The sequence below is a fragment of the Grus americana genome, chromosome 2, assembly GCF_028858705.1.
Source record: "Grus americana isolate bGruAme1 chromosome 2, bGruAme1.mat, whole genome shotgun sequence".
Lineage (NCBI taxonomy): Eukaryota > Metazoa > Chordata > Aves > Gruiformes > Gruidae > Grus > Grus americana.
The window spans coordinates 119,075,022-119,094,299 of NC_072853.1; the positions used below are offsets into that span (position 1 = coordinate 119,075,022).

Consider the following 19,278-nt stretch of genomic DNA (forward strand, 5'->3'; position numbering starts at 1 on the left):
ATATTTGTTCAGAGAGAATTTCAGGAAGTGTTAAGCACAAGTATAAAACTGGGATTTGTGAGTTCTGCAATTAAACCTTTTACAACCTGTTGATTTGCTGTAGTAAGCATATTGACTGTTTTGCCCCCTTAGATGCTACTTCCGTGTAGCTTTGGGGAATCTCTCTGCTGTAATTTTATAGGTTCATATATTGGCGATGAGCCATTTGGTAGGTAAAATAGGACAAGGCAGTGTAAAACTAAAAAAATAAATTTTATCATAGCAAGGCATTGTAATCCCACATCAATAAATTTTCCATTTCCGACACTTAAATACTGGAATTCCAGTACTTGAACAAAGAAGGCATTTCATGTTGGTGAAGGTAGCTGCAGATATTTCCAAGTTCCAAACTTGCCAGTTTGCAGTGAAGAAGGAGTGGTATGTTTGTGTGTGTGTGTATGCATGCACGTACATGTGCTTTCTGTTGCCTTTGAAATAAAACCAAGGAAATGCAATGTATCTGCAGGAGGCACTTCATTTAAGAGTCCTTGGATTTTTTTGAACACTTTTATCCATTGTTAATAAAAGTAAGGCTGTAGACTAATGGGAAAAAATGAGACTTTAAAAAGTTTGTCTATGTTTTGTTTGTTCAGTAGCAATTCATGTATACAATTTTCCCCCCCTCTGTTTAACAAATTGCTTCCTATGTGCATTCATGCAGCAGAATAGAAACCTTTCTTTAATATGACTTAAGAGCCACAGACATAGCAGAACAGGTCACAAAAATAGATATTCTTGGCTAATTGCTTCTAGCTGAGTAAAGTTAATTGTATCATATTTTTAGATTAGTATTTCAGCTAGAACAAGTGGAATAGTTTGGAAGCTGTTTATTACTTCTTACTATTAAAATAAAATATTTATTGTAAATAATTTTATAAATACTAGGAAGGGATTTTTCTATTAATTTTTTTTCTTAAAATATTGTACAAAAATTCACAAAATTACCAATGAAAGAGATGGTTAAACTATATTCACCACTTTTCAGAATAAATAATCTTTTGTGTTTATTTCCTAAAACAAGTTTGTGTTTCCTACATAGTGTTGATACTGTGCTGTCAGTTCACTGCATATAATTCGTAGTGACCTTTAGTATATGCAATCAGATATAATTCTCTTTTGTATTTTTACCACATTTTCAAATATCTGCTACTGCTCAGTTCTATTTCTGTGTTCTGGAATACTTGGGGATACTGATGGCTGCCAAACTTTTTGCTCTAAATATGTGTTTATCAGCGCTGTGGCTATTTTGGAATGTACCAGAGCTTTATCTTTAGGCTGTTTCTAAACATGTAGTAACTTTGTGGCTCATCAGATGTTTGTTTTTTTCTTTGTTAGAGTATTATAAGAGTTGTGTTCCATGACAGAAGGTTGCAATATACAGAGCACCAGCAGCTAGAAGGTTGGAAGTGGAACCGCCCTGGGGACAGACTTCTTGACTTAGGTATAATTCTTTCTATCTGATGCCACTGTATGAAATTCAGTTTCCAAATTTAAATTGATCACGGTCACATTTACGCTCGGGCTGATGAAAAACCATTGACCAATTCTCTGTGTGCTGCTTTGTCATAGTGTGTAGTTTGAATATAAATGTTCTTGCCACTTTCACGTTCATTTAAAACCTTTAAGTGCTACAGAAGTAAGATAGCAACTCTGCAACCTTATATATTTAGTAATCTTTCTAATTTTGGTTACTAAATGTTACAATAATGAGGAGAACTTTCTCTAGTAGATTGTGGAAATGGCACCAACATGGTTTCTGTATTTTGCATAACTTGATAATTTTTGGTGCATAAGTTGTGGGTGGGGGTGGGGGGGAGGAGGGGAATCAAAAACTACCCCCAAACCCTGAGCACTATGTATGTTGAGTCTACTAAGATCCTTCAGATCAGTCCTAAAGAAACTATTTCTGGGCTTATGGTCAAGCCACCAAAGCCCACATTTTTCCACCCTACCTGCATTTGCTGATGGTAACCTTATATTAAAATGTTTTGTAGTGTTTTCTTGGAAAATGATTATTTTGAAATATATATTGCTTATTTTAATAGATATTCCAATGTCCGTTGGAGTCATTGATATCAAGACAAATCCAAGCCAGCTCAATGCGGTTGAATTTTTGTGGGATCCAACAAAATGTACATCTGCTTTTATTCAGGTTTGAAACTTTACTTGACTGGATGTTTGTGTTTGGTGCCTTTCAGGTCACAAACAGTAGTATATTTGTACTATGAAGCTTCTCGGTTTCTTATTTGTGGGATAGCCATTAAATACCAGCTTTGTAAAAAAACACAGGTTCGTATTTCTGTAAGGGTCCCTAGTTAGGTTTTTCAACTTGATTTGGGTTTATAAAAGCGTCTTTTAAAAACAATTTAAATAAAAGGCTTTCAAAAAGCACTTTGAAGAAAGCTGTCATGGCTAAAATATTTAGTTATATGGAGTATTAGAATTAATTTATATCCCTCTAGATAACTGTCACTACTACTATTTTTTTAATTTTTTTTTTTTTTTTTTTTAGTTGAGAGGCCCACTGTCCTACTGGTGAGCTTCAGCAGAGGCTTGGCTTGAGGATACAAAATGAAAAATAGTGTGCTACAAAGAGAGTTTTAAATCAGACGTTCAAAGATGTTTCTTACTATGTCAATAGGCTTCCTTGTCGTAGGATTTTTATTATTTATGTAATAGATATTTAAGGCAATTGATACTTTGAAAATTATTTAGATAGAATGTTCAGTTTTGCATTGGAATTTTTAGCTTACTTTTGTCTCAGATCTGTTTTCATTATAAAATAAAAAGGTATAGATATAAAGTTTGAGGTAGCAGCATTTCTTACTGAGGCTGTCAAAATAGGTTAAATTCCATATTGTCAATAATTTAACTTTGTTCTAATACAATTGAAGACATTTTTTTTCTGGTAAGAATTATGGCTACTTGCTAAAATGTAGCCATCTTGAAGAAGTGTGAGATAAATTATTGAATATTTTTGCTTATGCACTGCTTAGAAGAAGTGATAATTGACTGACTGAAAATGGAACAGACTCTTGTTATGCAAGTATAGTTCACTTATTCTAAAAGCTAGAGAGCACAGCATAGCAGCACTGATGACACACTTAAAGCTTCATTTTCCAGTCCATGGTTCTCTGTTGTTGATGGCCATAGGAAATAAAAAGATAGTATTGTAGTCATTGAGAGCACAAGGTGTCCATGGTGCTTGGCTTGTTTAAAATTCTGTGAGGAAGCAGAAAAAATTGGGAGTGCTCTCCAGTGAGATTCATTGTAACTCTTTTTGTTACACTGATTTTCTCCTTACATATTTTTTAGAGTTATTTCTAGCTTACAAACCCTGTCTTCATTCTGATGTAGCACTTGAGGCAATTACGTACTGATTAGAAAGTGTACTGACTTGTGTAGGAAGTTGGGCATATTTGAAAATATCCTGATTTCACCAGAGATTAAAAACTCTTCTGGTCAGTAACCTTCTGTAGCTTTGGTAATACTATTACAATTAACTCTGAAGTTTATTCTAGCTATAGTGCATTGGCCAATAGTACCTTGAAAAAGTTTTTGCTATGTTAATGATATAGTTGTCATCCATATACATTTTTCTAAAGAACCAGCAAGTTCTTGTTTAATAAGAATCTATAATGACTTCTGCTTTTTGGAGAGATTTTAGTGACACGCTTGTTTCCCCTCTTCCATGTCAGCTCAAATACAGTGGTTTTGGCTTCGTTTGCATGTGGGCATGAAAATGGAACAAAGCGTTAGTTATGCAGCTTGGCCCTCAGGCTGGGTAATTTGTTACTTGTCCTTAGAAAATGTATATGATGTTGGTAACACTTAATGAAATCCATGTCTGGAATATGTCTGAGGGTCCTGTTTGTTTGTTTGTTTGTTTTTCAGGTACATTGTATCAGCACTGAATTTACCCCTCGTAAACATGGAGGAGAGAAAGGAGTTCCTTTTAGGATTCAGGTTGACACTTTTAAACAGACTGAAAATGGAGAATATACAGATCATCTGCATTCAGCCAGTTGTCAAATCAAAGTTTTTAAGGTAACAGTAGAAAACAGATGCTTAATAAGTCTCTCAGAAGCTCTCCTAAAGATGGTGGACATCTTTATATTACTGCTTGACTTCTGAGATCAGATTTCAATTATAAAACCATTTTCCACCTGCTTTCTTGTTCATGTAACTGTTCATTTTTAGCCAAAAGGAGCAGACAGGAAACAGAAAACAGACAGAGAAAAGATGGAAAAGCGAACTGCACATGAAAAAGAAAAGTATCAGCCTTCATATGACACCACAGTTCTTACAGAGGTAACAGAATTGCATCTGCTTACTGAGGAGGAACTACATAGATACAGCTTATAACTTAGCTGCAGTCTTGGAAGGGTTGGGGAAGAATTAGTTCTACACAAAGATAACCTTTTTATTTGACAAACTTGTCCAGTGAGCAGCAACATTAAATTCTAAGATTTTGTTTAGTAAACTTTCATTTAGATACTCAATAGATGCTTATATTAAAGCACACTAAGATTGAACACTATTTCACTGACTGTACTGAACCCTAGAGCGAGTCTTTTGGTACAGATTTATAAATCTTTCAGCTGAAAAGCACACACAAAAAAAAAAGAGGGGGGGAATCTAGCATTTAATTATCTGCCAAATTTGAGCTTCAGAGTGCATTTTTGGAGATTACTGAATTTAAGGCCAGAGCCTCAGTAGGTTTTTGCATTTTCTTTTTATTTAAAAATCAGTGAGTTCTATGCAGTTTTCTAAAGATTTCAGAAGTTTTTAAAAGGCTTTTAGATCTTTCCTCACTGTATAATGAAAAGAAATTGATCCAAATCTTTGGTGTTTGTCCAGATGAGGCTTGAGCCTATAATTGAAGATGCAGTTGAACATGAGCAGAAAAAGTCCAGCAAGCGGACTTTGCCAGCAGACTACGGTGATTCTCTGGCAAAGCGAGGCAGTGTAAGGGACTTCTGCTTACCTTTTCATTGTGCAAGATACCTTGTGCAGTGTTAGATATAGGAGAAACTTCCATTATATAAAGTAAAAATATTTTGATTGCTGTGTCTTAATTTTATTCACTTTTATGTATACCAATTACTCCATGTTTGTTTTCAGCAAAGGAATCCTTCCTAAATCTAACACTTAAACTGTTGCAGAGGGACTGTGTAACTTTTTAAAATCAAGAGCTTTCCGTTTATGCGACTTTAAATGAAATAGCTTTTTACTTTCCTGTATGTGTGTGATCAGTGGAAGTAAGAACAGCAAAATTAGTGTTTTGTTCCATATTTGTACTTAAATCCAATATAAGTTTCCATGTACATCAGTATTTTAAACAGGCCATGTAGCGTTGCAGATGGTTGATCATTAATCATTGATTTTTCCTTTAGCCACGTACATATTGTGCTCCAAGCACATTTAATGCAGTTCTGAAGAGTCAGTACATCTTCATGACATGTGTACACTAACGCTGTATGTGCCCCTCAAAATGAATCTAACATATATCTGTTGGGGATGGAGTGATGCACTTCACTCGTAAGAGACAAGCAACAACATACATTATTCATATAAAACAAACAAAGTGATTAAACAAAGTTTGATAGTAAAAGCAACAGTGGTTTAACAAGATTCAATGGCAAAGTACACGTGATTGTTTACTGCATAGAGGACAGGGTTAGACAAAACTGTCAGGGACACCCTACCATTGAGTCATGAGGTTCAGAAAGGACCCTCTTGCTTTCTAAACTTCTTCTCAGAGAGGAATCTAGATGTGACTGGACCCAGTCCTAGTCCCAGACTTGATCAACAGCTTATGTCTAAAGGATTATATATGCGCAATCAATCCCTGATATCACTTAGCTAAGATTTCAAAGTTTAGCATGCTCTTTGTCACTGACCGAGGATCTGTTGCGGCAAGGAATCTCTCAACCTTGAGGAGTGACCTTGAGAGGCATCCCTGCTCAAGGGCAGATGCTGGCGTGCAGCCCACTGCTGTGCAGAAGAGCTCAACGGGCTCTAGGCTGTCCGCTAGTTATTAAGATGATTGACTTATGGTCATGTTTGCATACCAGCAAGATGTTAGGGTCACTGCTCCAGACAGCCCTTGGCTACCATGTTGCCATCCCTCCCCCAAAGTCCAGCATAACCCAGATGAAGGCATCACGGCCCCCACTGGTGATAAGGGCTTGGGGGGTAGAGCACACCGCCACAATATCCTGTCCGCTCTTCCTTTCAAGGGTTAGCATTTTAGATTTCCTAAATGTTGTTAAAGTGAACATCATTGAGACCTTACATTTTTCAGATGCGAAACAGTCCTGCATCTTTCATTTGGCAAGTTTAAGTGTCAATTAATAATGTGACTGTGGACGACAATTATTTGACTGTTCTTTAAACAGGCATATTGTGCTGGCAGCTCTTTCCCAGCAGTGCTTGGGCAATCTGACTCTTGTCCCTCAGACATTATTTAGTTTGTACTTATGATCTGTGAAAGTGATGTATATGGTTTAGGTTATAAAATACTTCAGTGTATGCCTCTTGTTGTTTATAAACCACGTAACTGGGTGGGAGGGAACAAGCAATGTCAAGTAAGATGGGTACTTTTGAGGATTTTTTTCCCTCTGAAACTACTGTAAGCACTGAGCTGTCTAAATTTACCTTCTGCTGTTCTTGATTGTTGGTTTTTTTCTTTCTTTTAAGATGCACCTTTAGTGTTCTTTGGCAATGCAGAGGTTCCTTCATTTGTTCCAAATGGCCCGGGGGCATTTGTTCCAAATACGGAGGGGAGGTATAGACAGAAGAAAACAGCATTTGATAACTTTCACTTATAAAGCATATCCGAAGCATCATTTGAAGCTGGTCCTTTGAGGGATTTCTACTTTTTATTTTCCCCCATGCTCTCTTTCTGTTGTTATAACTACTTCCATTGAATGATTATTGCTTATAGGAAGAATAATAGAAAAAGATATTTTTAAAATATATGACAAATCCCTTGTCCAGAGTAGGACAAGCTGTAGCCAAATGATACCTGAAAGTTGTCTAACCTGTTCTTAACTTAACAATGTCTTGAAATACTAAGCTTCTATGTATGGGAGCATTACCTTGATTGTAGTGAAGAAAAATTGAGGTAGGACAGGTAGTACTGGACTTCTAATGCCTTTCCCAAAAGACACAAAGTAGAGAGTGTGTGTGTTTATTTCTTCACTTCTTGCTTGGAATGAAGGGTGACCCATGGACTGTTTTGGAGTTACAGCTATGTACAGCTTTCCAGTTCTCGTAATTGTGCAGCTGACTATTCCTGGTTTGCATTTGTCCTTAATGCAATTCTATCTTGAGATCATATGGACAGTTTGTTGTGACCATTTTGAATTTTATTCCTGTAGGATGAAATGCTTTCAGCCTTTCTAACTTGGTATCATCTGCAGATTTAACACATGACTTGTTCCATCATGACAATGATTTTTATCATTAGCAAAATTATTAGAAATCACCAAGCCCATAAAAAAACCCATGAAACACTGGTTTTGCTGTATTCATAGTGAAACCTTGGTAATCACTATACACTCATTAAGTACTATTTTTAACTATGTAAGTTCAGCGTACAACTTGTTTGCTTGATCTAGAAAACAAATGTCTGATTTACAGCTTGAAGGCCACCTCCTCAGCCTTTCTTTCTTGTCACCAGACAGGCTTATTCTTATGGCCTTGTAAATATGGACAGGGGATGATGCAGGTTTCTTCTCTGAGCAGTTCTGTCCTTGGAAACCCACCTTCCCAAATGTAACCATCAGAAGGTTTGGCTGTTCTCAAGACTTACCTCATATGTGCAGATCATATGTGTACCGTATGTGTGGTACAGCTGTCACAGAGGAGCTTAAACCTAAAAATTAAAGACTTTTATGTATGAGAATTGACACTGTTTTACTTGTTATGTCTTTAAATACGATGGATCTTGTCGTATGTCCTAGGAACTGTGGCTCCATTACAGAAGGAAAACGGGATTGTTTGGAGTGCATTTTTCTTGGTGAAGTTGAGAGGGTTGGCTGTTACTTAGCCAGTGCTGCTTCCTAGATGCCCAGAAATAGTTTCTTATTATCTTTTCTTGAATTCCAGAAATTTAGGTTGATCCAATCTATAGTTTTCTTTCTTTGTAAAGCTGGTATTATCTTCCTCCTACACCTAACCTATTATATAGGCTATCTTTTTTAGTTCCTTGCTTTTTGCATCTCTTTTTGTATGTTGGCTTTTTTATTTGCCTTTCCAAGATTATGCTGTTCTATTTGCTGGATTTCTGATTTTGTTTCCTTTTTTTTGTTTTGTTTGTTTTTTTTTTTTCTTCCTCCCTGTATGGTTTCTTCCAACTCAGCCACAATCTGATTTGGAAAGATTGATTTCTTACTGTGCTTCCTGCTTCCTTCAGGAAACATTGAATCTAATATCTTTTCTTTCCAATTTAATTCATATGAAATTCTAACACAGTACAGAATGGTGAAGCGTCCTTTCTGAATGGTCATTCTGCTCTACTCTTCTATCCTTTCCTAAGAACCAGAGAATTTTTTTTTAATTACCATTACTCATATTTTCCTTCACATTCATTTTCATAAGAATGCAATCTTTTCCATTACTTGTTTTTATTCATCTGATGTTTCAAAATTTGGTGCATTTGCTGCAATTTCTGCAGTATTTGTCTTAGTATTTTCCAAACAGACAGATGCATAGTTAAACTGCTTGTTAAGACTCTCATGCTATGGACCATCGACTTTTTCTCTAGAGGTAAAAGGCCACAAACTTAACGCTGCCTTCTGGATCTCAGAGTGGATGTTTATGTACAGGTGACCTTCATCCAGGGGCACTTTATGAAGGAGGCACTTTATGAAGGAGGCACTTTATTTTTTCCTCTCTTCCAAATATATAGAAGCTAGACCTTATCTAAGGAAGAAGAGAGAAAAAAACCAAAACCACCAGATTCTTTCCCTTGCTTTGAATTTGAAAAAGCAGGCAAATTTGTATTGTGATAATTGAGTCTTTGCACTTTTTTCTGTCTGCAGTATCTTGGTTGATTTTTATATTAGTATATATTATGTCACAAGGTAGAATATCTATAAAGCTACAACTTGATCAAACTTGGTCAAACGGTTATTTTTTGCAGATAGAGCTGATTATAGGGCACATGGGAGTTAGAAGACTTCCAGATACAGACGTTGAAATAAATTGGAACATAGTTTTGCACGTGAAAGATTGGTGCAGAAGTTAAATATTTTCTGTAAGTTACTTAAGTTTAGAATATGAAACCTTCTAGAGGCTATGAGAGTCAGAAAGTGAAGCTGGAACAAAACTAATTTAGTAACATAAGTATATAGTATTTCTTCAATTTGTTTCTCTAAAGATGATGCTATGTGCCCAAGTATAATGTTTAATTTGGAGAAGAACCTTTTTGGTTTTGTATTGATATGGTATTTGAATATAGTATGGAGTTCTTTGACAAAGTTCAGTTTTACTCTCTTGTAAGGAGGCATGAATTTGGGCAGATTCAGGTAGACGGGAAGTAGGAAGGGAGATAGTATTAAACTGTTGGCTTAGAATAACTTAAGATTTTGTAACTCTTCAGAAGTTAGGAACATTCTGAGTTTAAATGCTATATATCCTGAAATGCTGTATCTGAAAAGGATTTCCCGTCTTCATTTTTAACTCAGTAAAATCATTGGTCTGCACTTTGGAACTTCATTCATGTCCTATGCAGAAAGATGTTAAAGATCTGAAATCAAAATAGGTTTCTCCTTCTGAAGAATTAATCAGTGTTTGAAAATTAAGGCATAATTTCTGGAGTACAGTTGTATCAGTAGTGTTGTTTCAGGGTACTAGTAATGGAGTGCAGTTAGTTGTGAGACCTCAAAAACATCATCTTTGGAAATGCACCGGTATATATTCATTGTTCATTACAGGTAAAGATACAATGCCAATCTTTTTTCTGTTTTATGATGGCTTTTTACAGCATTGGATGCTTCCTTGTGACAGAGTGACATTTTTCTCTTGAGTTTACGTCCCATGGCCAGGGACTTCTGTATTGGTATCATTAGCTTGCTGAATGTCCTTTTGGTTAACTCGGTTTTGGGCTTAAGAATATAAGAAACATCCTGATTGATCAGACCAGTAGTCTGTAAGGTCCAGTCCAGTGTTCTGTCCCTGGCAGTGGCAATTGCAGGTGCTGTTTGAGGGAAACCTTACCCCACCTTCTTTGATCCGTTCCCCTCGTAATCCCCCAGTGTCCAGAATTGTCACGCAGGATGTTAGAAAGCACATCCCTGCTTAGTCATCTTAGTGTTGATGGATTTGATGCCCAGGCATTTGTCTCATCCTGTTTCTGAACTTGATGGGTTTGTAAAGTAGCAGGTCGGTTGTGTATGTGAGTGATTCCGAAAGCATAAGCAGCTCGAGTTAATTGCTAGAAGACACTTGAAGAATATATGCTGTTGATTTTTTTAATTATTATTTTTTAATGCTAGGCTTTTTTTGATCCTGAACCTTTCAGAATTAAGTATCTCAGTGCTCAACTACTAATTTTTCCCTCCACAACCTGTAAGACAGAAGAAAGGAGAACTGAGTCAATGGGCATGTTGCAGTAGTAGTATTACTACTACTACTACTACTATTTTTTTAACCAACTGATTCAGTCTCAGTGAATAGTTAGTAACATTTTTGCTGGAAGAGAAGACAAGGTAGGAAAGTGTGTTTATAGGAGGAAAAAAAGCTTGCTTTGGGTTGGGATTTTTTTTTTTCTAAATATTTCAAATGTGCTTCTTCCAGCATTTAAACTCAAGAGTTTTGTTCTGATCAACTTCAGCTGGGTTTGAAGGGCAGAAACATTAACTGCAGTACATGCCTTGGGAACGGCTCAAAAGCTGTTCTCTGACACCAGTGCATTCTTCCTTGCCCCTGAATTCAAATGTATGTCAAACAGAATCTTTGAATGGAATAGTGGCTAAGGATGTACAGCTTGCATCTGTGTGTCCAGATAAACATCTTGCATTAAAATTTAGGGAGAGAATGTCATAAAATTAAAGAAAATTAACTGCACTTCCAAAATATTTCAGAAGAACAAAGCTAACATTATGTTGAGCTTTTATTTTAAAATTATGGCTTTGGATCACATAATTAGGGACTGAAGGCCTATTTTAACTACCTGTTGTAATATTACATCTTTGAGAATAACATTAAAATGAACTTGAGAAGAGAAACAACCAATGGGAATATACAGAATAGGAGGAAGAGTGGGTAATCTAGAAGGTCATAGAAGAACATTGTGTGGATGGCACTGTTTGTAGTCTAAAGGGTGGCTTTGATTAAGTAATCAAAGACTGTACACAGTGGCTAGCAAAAATACCTATTTGAGTCAGATCTCAGATGAAAAATTTCCTAATTTTTAAGCTATTGCCATGCAAGGGTTTTTTTTTAAATTGTATGTGCCATGCTGGGGAACTTGTAATCTTACTCTGACGAGTGAAGACTGGAGTCCAGCACAGAAATGTTGTTAACTGTTTTACAGAAGATTACAGCTGCTGATGGGGCTCATTTACCATTTCCCCCAGATAATGAAAGGGTCTTTCAACACAAAATTGTTGAAACATGTTTCCATTAATATTAGGTCATACTTGTTTCCCTCCCTCCTTCTCCCCCTTTGCAAGGCTGTGAGATAACTCTGGAATTTCTGTACAGGGTATTTAGCTGGTGCATTATAAGTATATCAGAAATCTTTGTTGTTGTTTTAACAGGCATAGTCTTAGCTTACTGTATCTTGGGCAACTTGCTTGTTTTAATCCTGTCTGTCTTTGCTTTTTATTTTTCTTGAAAATACTGAATTTGCAATGATATTGGAAACACTAAAAGCCAGTCTCATTTTTAAGGGCTTTTATCATGGTGGTTCAAAAAAAAACCTGAAAAAAGACTGACTAAATTTGACATTTGGCTCATAATATACTTCTGATGACTTAAATTTGTGTGTAAAAATTCCAGTTTACAAAGCAGTTTAAAGAAAGCAGTACATGTAAGCATCATTTTAGTCCTGCAGTAAATGAATAAAAAATTTAAATGCACTAAATTTCTACTGAAAATTCCATTTGTACTTAGTTGCTGTCAGGGCAGATACATTAAATCTATCCACAAGGGGAAATCTGGCTACATAGTTTTATTTACTCTTGCTGAACACCTTTGTCAAGTCACAACACCCGCAGTTGAAACAGCCCCTTCATCCCTTTCAGGATGAATGAAGTTTTTTCAGCAGATGGCTTGGGGTTGGTTGGTTTGTTTTCAGCTAAGTAATCTGTATGGGTCTTCAGTCAGGTCCACCGCTAATACCTTCACTCTGTTAACAGAAGACAGTATAAATAGGAGTCTTTTTGAATGAACAAGATAAAACTGATTTTTACCTGTAGTATCTGCATGTAATGTGTTGGATGGAGGGAATCTTTATTTAGAATTACAAATCAAAATTCTCTGTGGAAAAAACCCTGGCTTTAAATGAAAGATCTGTGCATCAGAGTAAAAAATGTATTGTCAAGAGAAACTTAAGGTTTTTTTTTTTATCTTCAGTGTTCACCATGGCCTGATACTCCTACAACATTTGTAAACAACAGTCCTACTCCTGCTCCAACTTTTACCTCTGCTCAACATAATACCTACAGTGTCCCAGACAGGTAGGTTTCTTTTCCGTACCCTAACTAAAGATAACATTTAAAAATCAGGCTTATTCAAAAGTGTTTTCTGAGTAAATCTGTTTTCTTGCTCCACTGGGGAATGAGAGATTGTTTTGACTTATATATTTATTTTAGAGCTTCACACATCATGTGATTCAATTATAATGTAATTACTTTTGCTTCAACATTTTTCTTTTTTACTATACACTGTTGGAAACTTTTCTTCTTGTCCTTGGTCATATAGCAAATACTTTATCTTTTAACAATTCTCATTTAGTCCTTGTCTTTGGAAATTATTTAGCTTTTTTCAGTAAGAACCGTCTTCATTCCCTGTATACACAGTTAATACAATTTGCAAGGAAAAAAACCAACAATAATCTTTACAAGCTTTTCAACAAAAATTGTATTGGTAAAAACATTTTGTACTGAGGCATTAATTAAACTAGTGTAATCAAACTTGGGTGATCAAGGAATGATTTACAGTGGTATTGCCTTGTATTTTACTGCCTCTTCCTCAGTCACCATTTAAGACAGACAAGTGCCCATATAGCCTCCCGTGAGTGTTGGTAAAGCTGCTTTTCCAGTTGATAACACACAGAATAGGAACCAGATGACTTGCATATAGAAGAGTGATGATCTTTTTCTTGAGTTTAACTTAAGTTTCACTCTATGCAGTGTGTAATTCGTCTTTCAACAGTGATATGTATTGTTTTGGGAATTTCAAGTTATTTTTCAGCAATGCTTGAATATTTTGCTTAATAAAATTCTAGTAATATGGGTTTTTTTGGGTTTTTTTTTTATCTGTAGCAATTCTTCCTCCCCAAATCATCAAGGAGATGGAACCTCTCAAGGGTCTGGAGATGTGAGTATTTGCTTTCTAGTATTGATCATGGCTATATTTGTGTCAGAACATTTGATTTATATATACCTTGATAGTGATAGGTACTGAGGAAGTGTTTAACTGAGGAAGGTTTATTAATGGTTTTGTGGGTTGTTTTTTTAAATATCCAAATTATCATATCCAATCTTGTTTCTTACAGCAGCTTCATCCTTCAGCCACAATCCAGGAAACTCAGCAATGGTTGCTCAAGCATAGGTTCTCTACCTATACAAGGCTTTTTTCAAATTTCTCAGGTATCTATAGTTTACTTTTTTATTTAGAGTCTGTGTTAGTGAGCAAGTTTTGTTTGGGAAAATAATTCTCTAGAAACAATATGGCATTGATATTTATTGTAATTTACTAATTTGCTTATTAAATATTCAGTTTGCATTGGAAGGCATTTTGACCAGACCTTGAGATGGTAGTGAGACTGCTGGAAAAACTGCAGCTTTTGGCACCTAAGAACATGATTTCTTTGAGGAAAAGGAAACCCAAATTAACATACGTAACATGTAAGAACCACACGGCACTACTAGCTATCTCAGCAATAAACTGGTGCCGTCCTGGGTTTCCCTCCTCAGTGTAGCTCAGCACACCTCCTAGCAAAGCAACCTGTTCTTGTACATCAGTGTACATCACTACTGCCACGAGCTTCCCTGGAACCAACAGCATCTACCAGCTCATCAAGACTGACATGCTAAGGCTCCTTAGTTAATCAGTGACACAATTTTATTTTAAATGCCACGGACCAAATGGAAAAACACAATATTTTGTAGTCAACCCTCACAGTGTTGGAAATTGACCATTTATTCTGCTGCTGCTGGTTAGTTTTTGATCTGTGGTTCTTCTATTGTGATTGCAAAGCTTTCTCAGTAAACTTTAGTACCAAATATCTGACAAAGACCCTTGGAACACTTTTAAAGCAGTTCTTTTTCATTATTATCTTTACATGCTTCTAGAAGACAAATAGTAGCTGGCCAATAGATTTTCTTTGAAGCAAGAGGTGTAGTGTAGTTTTAATTATTCTTCAGGTGTGGCGGGTTTTCTTATTATAGTACTTAAGGGGTATGATAACAAATCATTTTTGCTGGCTTTTACCGGTGCCATTCCTAGATCGTCTGTGGAGTATTTTCACAAGTAAAGACTGTCTTTTTTTTTTTTTTTTCCCCCTGTCCTCCACTCATCTATTACAGTGACTGATTTTTCAGACTGTTTTCTTTGTTGACACCCATGCTGCTTCTAAGAAGTATGCTTCCTTCCATTTTGTGTTTAGATCTACTTAGTATCTTTTATCAAAGCTTCATTTTCTAAAGTAAGTCTTCTCGGAAGCAGTTGGTTTCAGAGATCACTTATTCCCAGGATCATTTAAAAAACCCAAACTGCTCTTGGATGGAAGCATCCCACAACCTGGATTCACCCCACAGGCTGATGATGTACTGATTTGACCACAGTGATTTAGTTATGCCAGCCTTTAGCAGTATCTTCTACAAATGAGTGTATTGTAATAAGTTAAGTGCATAGAGGATATGATGTATTAGTTGATGGCCTGGGATGATTCATTGAGTGAGAAACCATCAAATATCTTTGCTCTGTATTTTGCGTGTGTTTAAAATTCACTGACCTGGGTGTTTAGTTAAAATTTTGAGTCATTTAAGTCATTGTCTGGATGTAGAAGAGTCATCTGCCTCTACGGAAATTGTGTGCCTTGCAGACTTTGTACTTTTTCGAAGATGTAAACACCATCAAGTGAAACTAACCACCGTGGGAAGTATACTAAGAAGTATAGATATTCTAAAATAATTTTCGTAAAACCCTCATGTGTTTCTCCAGGTGCTGATTTATTAAAGCTGACGAGAGAAGATCTGGTACAAATCTGTGGTCCAGCCGATGGAATTCGGCTATATAATGCACTGAAATCCAGGTAATATGTTGAATGTGAGGGCACGAGTGGGTTTTGTTCTGTCATTTACTAGAATCCCCTGTCCTTAGAATTGGGAGATCTGGGAAGTCAGTGTCGGGATGGGCCTGGATGCCTGTGAGAGCTGCCTCAGGGACTGGCAGCAGTATGTTTAAAAAGAGCCTCCTTGCGTGTGTACGCCTCCAGGGCAGACCCTAGCTGAGACGCAGGCCCTGATGGGTTCAAAGGTAGGCTGTGAGGCTGGTACCAATGCAGCTGGGCACTGCCAATTTCTTAAAACCAGATGGATTTGTTGCTGAGACACAAAACTTCTTGTTTAGGGGAGCCAAGAACAACTCAAGGCCTTTTGAGGTTACAAGCATTGCGTGCAAACGCAGACAGTATCCCAGCTGATGTTATCTGATTCTGACTGAAACAGGTAGTTGTTACCATTGACCTTCACAAGAATTGTCATTGTTACTCAGTAGTTATGTTCCAGGATTCCTGCAAGCAGCACCTTGATGAACTTGGAATTGATAGAAATTTTGCTAAAATGCAGTAGCATCTGAGAGACCACTTCCCATTATATTAATTTTTTTTTTTTTTTTGGTCAGCAAAAGAAAATATTTCAAATATACTGTTAGCGTAACAAATCTACATTTGTGGCCTATCCACAAATTTTCTGTATTTCCAGGGCAAGCAACCTTTTCTCTGATACGTGATTTGTTTGAATTGCAGGTCTGTTAGGCCCCGTTTAACAATCTATGTCTGTCAGGAGCCGTTAAGGAGCATACAACTGGAAAGACAAGATGCAGGCAATGGTGATAGCAGCAATGGTGCAATATACGGTATGGTGCATAGGGGCTCTCTTAGTATGCCGTTTCTGTGTCTGAAAAAGTATAAAACAAGATGGATGGGAAGGAAAAAAGAATAGCGAAGAGGCTCATTTTCTGTTTCTGGTGTACAGAGAAACCATAGGAAGTTGTATTCAGAACAACGTTGCTGTTCTAACACTGCCCGGGATGAACAGAACCTTAAAACCTCTCAAGGTTAAATCATAGATATTTTTTTTCAGTCCATTGATCAAACTAACTGTAGTTACGTGGTAATTAATTAAGGAGCTCTCAAATTAGCTGTGCTGTGTTGTTACAGCCAAGGTATTAACCTGATGAATGCAGGTGCATGTAAAAGCTACATGCAAATAAAACACTTAGATTCTTTCCCATTTTCAGTTAGGTTTTGCTGTCATTTTCTGTGCAACTGAACTAAGACTGGTAGAGCGTGGACAAAGAAAAAGAGCCAAGCAGTGTACAGGCTCATGATTTTAGTATTATTTTCCTGAGAGATAGCTGTGGTTTCAACACAGATGGGAACTTAGTATTTAATTGTAAATTCATGTAAATCTTACAATTAAGAGAATGGAGCTCTTTGAAATGATTCTTTTCTTGCTCTTGACTTTGAGTGAAGAGACCTCTTTCCCCAACCAACTGAAATCTGTACAGGCTGCTGCTGTAATAGTAGTTGTGTATTTTCTGTGCAAGAATCGAGGTGGAGGAGGATCTGTAAATAGGATACTGTTTCTGCCAAATACATATTTTCCCTCTGGATATCTTCAGTCTTTGGTTTGGGATGGAAGAATGTGCAAACATGGAGCTGCCAAGGGCTTCTAGCACTATGAAATAAAGCTATAGAACTGTAAATGCAGAGTCAAACTGAATAGCTACTTTTTCTTGCTCTTCTGTTTGTTTGTGGTGGTGTATTCACCCCCTGCCACCTCTCAGCTCTGAGATGATCTGTAGGAAATTTATTCAGACAGCTGAAAAAGGCTTTCTTTAAAAAAAAAAAAAAATTTCTACATCCCATTTAAAACAATAGTGTAGTGGTATCAGTCAGGTGTGTTACCTGCTGCTTTTGTGATGGTCCAAAACTACTTCCAAAGTCATCTTTAGGTGACTCCTTAAAAATCCATTTACGTCTGTCTGACGTGACTGTGCCTTTTTGTACAGGATACAGGAAAAAATGTGGCAGTTGCTTTCAGTATCAGAGCAAATAGAAGCCTCCCCTTGTCAGAGAGGTGTGCTTACGGCTTTGCCTTCAAAGAAAAGTCATGGCAGTTCATGCTTCTTAGTGAGAATGAGGGGGAGAATAAAGGAAAGGTTTCTAGCTTTTAAAATCTTTTAAAGCCTGGATATAAAAAAAATCAATTTTTTTCATATAGTTACTTGTTATCAATTAGTACCATGCCTATTTAAATAATTTTTTTTTTCCTTGTAGTTTATCATGCAATCTACTTAGAAGAAATGGCAGCCTCAGAAGTCACACGCAAGCTTGCTTTGGCATTTAATATTCCTTTGCATCAGATCAACCAGGTTTACAGACAGGGTCCCACAGGTATCCACATTCTTGTTAGTGATCAGGTAATGGACACTTTATTTTTTTGACAAATTTTATTTATGAATTGAATAGAATGGAGGATTTTCTTATGCTTGCTTTTTTATTACTGTTTTTCTGTTTGATAATGCAACCTAGTATTTGCTGACATTTATTTTTCCTTTACATTGAAATGGGCAATAGAATTCTTATATATCGCTCTTCCTCTATCTGAATAAATTCAAATTATGAGAAGAGAAAGGCAACTGGTCTATACAGTTCTGAGATGCTGCGGTAATTACTTAGCATGTATTTATTTTGAACATGCCCAAAGGCAGGGTGTGTTTAAATACTGTCGAACTCGGCTTATTCAAGCATCTGCTACACATATTTAGAGTTCCAAAACCACAGCCAACAGTGATACGCTCCCAACTGGTTGGCACGTGATTAACAAGCAGTATTTTGACAGTAATGTATTTTAATTTAATTTGGTATATGCTTGTCACTTGCTGAATAAACCAAAAAATATGCAATTGCTTATAAATGTTGTGTTTAGTAACTGATGTATTTATTTTTTGCATTGATCATACTCAGGAGGATTTCAAAACTTTTTTTTTTTTAGATGGTTCAAAACTTTCAAGATGAGAGTTGTTTCTTATTCACCACAATAAAAGGTACAGTGTCTTTTCTGACAGTGTAAACCGTAATTGTTTATTCTACCAAGGAGCCTTCTTTAAAGCAGAATACTATTTATTAAAACTTCCCCAAGCAAAGAGTAACAGCAGATCTAGTGACGGCTGACTTGCAAAAAAAAAAAAAAAAAAAAAATCTGCATACAGTAGTGGCAGAAAATATCCATGAGTTCCTCCTCTCTTAGCCAGACCGTTCAGCCCCCACATAGCACCTCAGTCTTTTCTCCCCGCTTTCAGTTCAGAACCAGTGCAGCACTCTGTAACAAACCTCATCTGAAATTCAGTCAACCATCACTGAGCAGTGCTTGCTGTTAATAATTGTTGACAGTGGTGAAGTTTCAAAAGAATAAAAAAAATACCCTGGCAGTAGTACCTCTGAAGTCCAGTGTTAACTGAGTCCCGGTAGTTGGTAGAACTGAGTATAAAATTCTGTTCTTTCATGGCCAGTAAATAATCCCCTGCAGTGGGTTGTTGCTGTAGAGAGGACGTGGCCATTTTGCTGGGAAGACAACAGTGCGTTTCCTCTGCCACGCAAAGACTCGCTCTCGGAACACTGTTGTTTAGCATCAGCTAGTAGGCTTGAAGGGGAACATTCCTAGAACATGGAATCATGTTAATTGTATGAATGCAGTGAAACTGGGCTGCAGCCAACCTTAGTGCACAAAGATGCTGGTTCAGGTTTCCTCATAGGTGTTTCAGATGAATCCC

The 19,278-nt window shown here is 36.7% G+C and overlaps 2 protein-coding genes across 6 annotated transcripts in view; one reads left to right on the top strand and one right to left on the bottom strand.

Moving 5' to 3' along the window:
- UBP1 (upstream binding protein 1) overlaps window positions 1–19,278 on the top strand; it is a 58,395-nt gene that overhangs the window by 36,462 nt on the left and 2,655 nt on the right. For 2 of the 5 annotated variants that reach the window (XM_054815271.1, XM_054815273.1), the window contains 12 exons: window positions 1,375–1,480; window positions 2,085–2,191; window positions 3,934–4,086; window positions 4,240–4,350; window positions 4,900–5,007; window positions 12,628–12,731; window positions 13,539–13,593; window positions 13,772–13,865; window positions 15,442–15,532; window positions 16,247–16,356; window positions 17,783–17,925; window positions 18,501–18,552. In XM_054815271.1, the coding sequence (XP_054671246.1) occupies window positions 1,375–1,480; window positions 2,085–2,191; window positions 3,934–4,086; window positions 4,240–4,350; window positions 4,900–5,007; window positions 12,628–12,731; window positions 13,539–13,593; window positions 13,772–13,865; window positions 15,442–15,532; window positions 16,247–16,356; window positions 17,783–17,925; window positions 18,501–18,552 (1,234 nt within the window). The remainder of the gene's footprint in view (window positions 1–1,374; window positions 1,481–2,084; window positions 2,192–3,933; window positions 4,087–4,239; window positions 4,351–4,899; window positions 5,008–12,627; window positions 12,732–13,538; window positions 13,594–13,771; window positions 13,866–15,441; window positions 15,533–16,246; window positions 16,357–17,782; window positions 17,926–18,500; window positions 18,553–19,278) is intronic. The other 3 variants (XM_054815274.1, XM_054815275.1, XM_054815272.1) reach the window with 2 other exon arrangements.
- The window catches only part of FBXL2 (F-box and leucine rich repeat protein 2), a 67,173-nt gene continuing 59,954 nt past the window's right edge, over window positions 12,060–19,278 (bottom strand). Inside the window, exon 16 of the mRNA XM_054815277.1 lies at window positions 12,060–12,400. The gene's annotated coding sequence lies outside the window, so the exon portion shown is untranslated. The remainder of the gene's footprint in view (window positions 12,401–19,278) is intronic.